The sequence below is a fragment of the Trachemys scripta genome, chromosome 12 (assembly GCF_013100865.1).
Source record: "Trachemys scripta elegans isolate TJP31775 chromosome 12, CAS_Tse_1.0, whole genome shotgun sequence".
Lineage (NCBI taxonomy): Eukaryota > Metazoa > Chordata > Testudines > Emydidae > Trachemys > Trachemys scripta.
In genome coordinates, this window is record NC_048309.1 from 32782098 (window position 1) to 32784678 (window position 2581).

General features: G+C 52.3%; 1 protein-coding gene across 9 annotated transcripts in view; it reads right to left on the reverse strand.

Annotated features, from left to right (window-relative positions):
• Positions 1-1120: 1120 nt before the first annotated feature.
• Positions 1121-2581, reverse strand: part of CEP250 (centrosomal protein 250) — a 118935-nt gene continuing 117474 nt past the window's right edge. For all 9 annotated transcript variants that reach the window (XM_034786989.1, XM_034786986.1, XM_034786988.1 and 6 more), the window contains one exon: positions 1121-2222. In XM_034786989.1, coding sequence (XP_034642880.1) covers positions 1929-2222 — 294 coding nt within the window. In that variant the 3' untranslated portion in view covers positions 1121-1928. The remainder of the gene's footprint in view (positions 2223-2581) is intronic.

Consider the following 2581-nt stretch of genomic DNA (forward strand, 5'->3'; position numbering starts at 1 on the left):
GGTGTCAGCAAAGTGATATAATCCTGTGGCAGTCCCACACATACTGCATTAGATAGCGCATACCATTTCTTGTAGGCCAAGAGAAAAACTCATCCCAGTCAGACTTGACTAAACACTTGGACTTATTCTTTGGCTACAGCCTGAGAAGTCATTCACCTCAGAAGAATGGCCTCAGAACAGGGGGCTGGAACTAAACTATACTAGCACCTCCTTAAGCTCTTCTGAAAAGATCTAATTATGTCACCCTACTGCTAGAAAATGCACCTGCTCACTACGCTCCCACAGGGCAAGGGCCATCATCTTTGATCAAATCTAAGCGTTCATTTAAAGAGTAAGCTTGTAGCTCCAGGGGTTATGAAAAATCTTCCAAACACAAGAGGATTCCAGGGCTCAGCTGTCTTCCCCAGGGCCTGGCTACATGGGAGTGCTGTACCACTGTAACTAGGTACCAAGGTACGCCACTGCCCACGGGTGCCCTCAGTTATATTGGCATAAAGGTGCTGTACAGCTGTTCCCATACAGGAAGGGCAATAACTGCATCACTGTAACTACATCCACACTAGGGCTCGTATCAGTATACCTATCTTAGTAAAAATCATCTCCCAGCCAAGAGTTATACTGGTGTAACTTTCAGGTGGAGCCCAGGCCTTGCTGCCACTGCTCGTCAGAGCTTTTACAAACTGCATTAGTGAGTGAGCAGTTTCCAGCCACTATCTGCCATTTCCACCCCAGCTCTCTACCTCCTTTTGAAGCTCTGTGTTTTGGTTTATTTTCCAGAGGTGCCTTAGCTGCTTTTTCCCACATTGAGTTTGTGGTGTCTGTGTTGTGCTTCCCTCCTGCAGCACAGGCAACAAACAACTGGCCTGCCGTAGGGGAGCAGGGCAGGGAATGTGCAGGAGCAGAGACATTTCCTGGGGCTATCCTCTTCTGCCCAGCTTCCTCACAGCTCAGCCAGGCACAAAGCAAACTGCACAAGGAAGAGCTCCACTGCAGAACAGCACCCATCTCACAGTACTGAAGCGCAGGTCAGGAAGAGAAAGCCCCAAGGACATTTTTAGAACTGGAGCCACATGGAAGGAGGTTTTTGATAGAGGGAAAAGATGAAACGAGGGAAAATAAATCTCTTTCATAGGGAATAACTTTATTGTAAAAGCTGAAAATACAGCTCCCGCTGGAGCTCTTACTAAAAGAGAAACAGTACAACGTCATTTGGGAGCAGGTCTCCAGGCAGCAGGAGGGCAATCTCTGGGGGCACCTTGTAACAGCAACATTTCTGGGGCAGGCAACAATCGTGTGCTTCAGAAAAGGAAAATTCCACCAATCTGCTGCGGCCAGTCAACCCTAGAGGCTTTTTCCAGCTCGCCTGCAATCTCTGAGCCCTGCTCAGGCCAGCTCCAGCCTCTGATCCCCTAGCATAGTCTGGCAGGAAAGTTTCCATGGTGAACACTGCTGCCTATAGTGTTTCCATAGCGAGCACTATTGTCCCCCTGCCCCAGGTCTCAGCTTTGACACAACCCCACGCTCCTGAATTCACTCCCTGCAGCAGGTCTCTGCACACTCTGGGGACATTCCCCAGGATACACAGGCTGTGAAGAAGGGGGAAAACCCATGTTCTTATTGGTTCCATCCTCCCATGTGGCACAACCAACCATGTGGTTCAATGTTCCTGAGGACTGGTATTCGGCTGGGGCTACAAGAGGCGGAGCCACGTCAGCAGGCAGGCTGGACCCTGAGGAGGTCTGGCCCATGAAAACGGAAGGGATGGCTCTTGAAGAGACAATCACCACCTTTTCCACTGCCACATAGGATTCTTCGGCAAGGTGGACAAGAGTCTATTGTCCATGGCACCTTTGAAAATGGCATTGCCAAACCACATGTAGCGTTGGACCTTGCCCGTGTTGTGACCCATTTGCTGAATGCTGATCCTGCTACCTCAACTCATTCTGCTGGGCTGCTCTAGGTGTGGAACTCAGAGGATGTATCTCAGGAGACTGGCCGTCCCACCCTAGAGCCACCAAGGCCAAGCTGTGGTTCAGGGATTCATCCAACTTCCGCGTTTCTGCTTCTAGAACAGCAGCCTTGGGCTCCCTGGCCACAGCTGCTAAGGAGTGAGAGAGCTCCTGGTGTAGGCCTGACAGCTCCTGGCTGGTCTTTGCACAGCACTTGATGTAGTCCTGCTTGTGCTTCCGCTCCAGCACCAGCTGGGTTTGCAGAAGAGACACCTGAAGGAAGAGGAACAGGTTGAGCTCAAGGGGCTGAAGGAAAAGAAATGACTTGCCTGGCTTCTGCTTCTCTCAAGATCCCGCTCCAGTGCTACCAGTTCCCCAACAGTCATGCCCCCACCACAGGCCCAGCACCCCAGGGCTACCAGCCCACTCACAGCCATGCCCTGCCCAGCACCCCAATGCTACAAACCCTCCCATCCATGCCCCACTCTCCTCAGCACCCCAACGCTACAATCCCCTCCCAGCTGCGCCCCCACCCTTCTCAGCACCCCAAGCTACAAACCCCTCCCAGCTGCGCCCCCACCCTGCTCAGCACCCCAAGCTACAAACCCCTCCCAGCCCTGCCCCAACCCCGC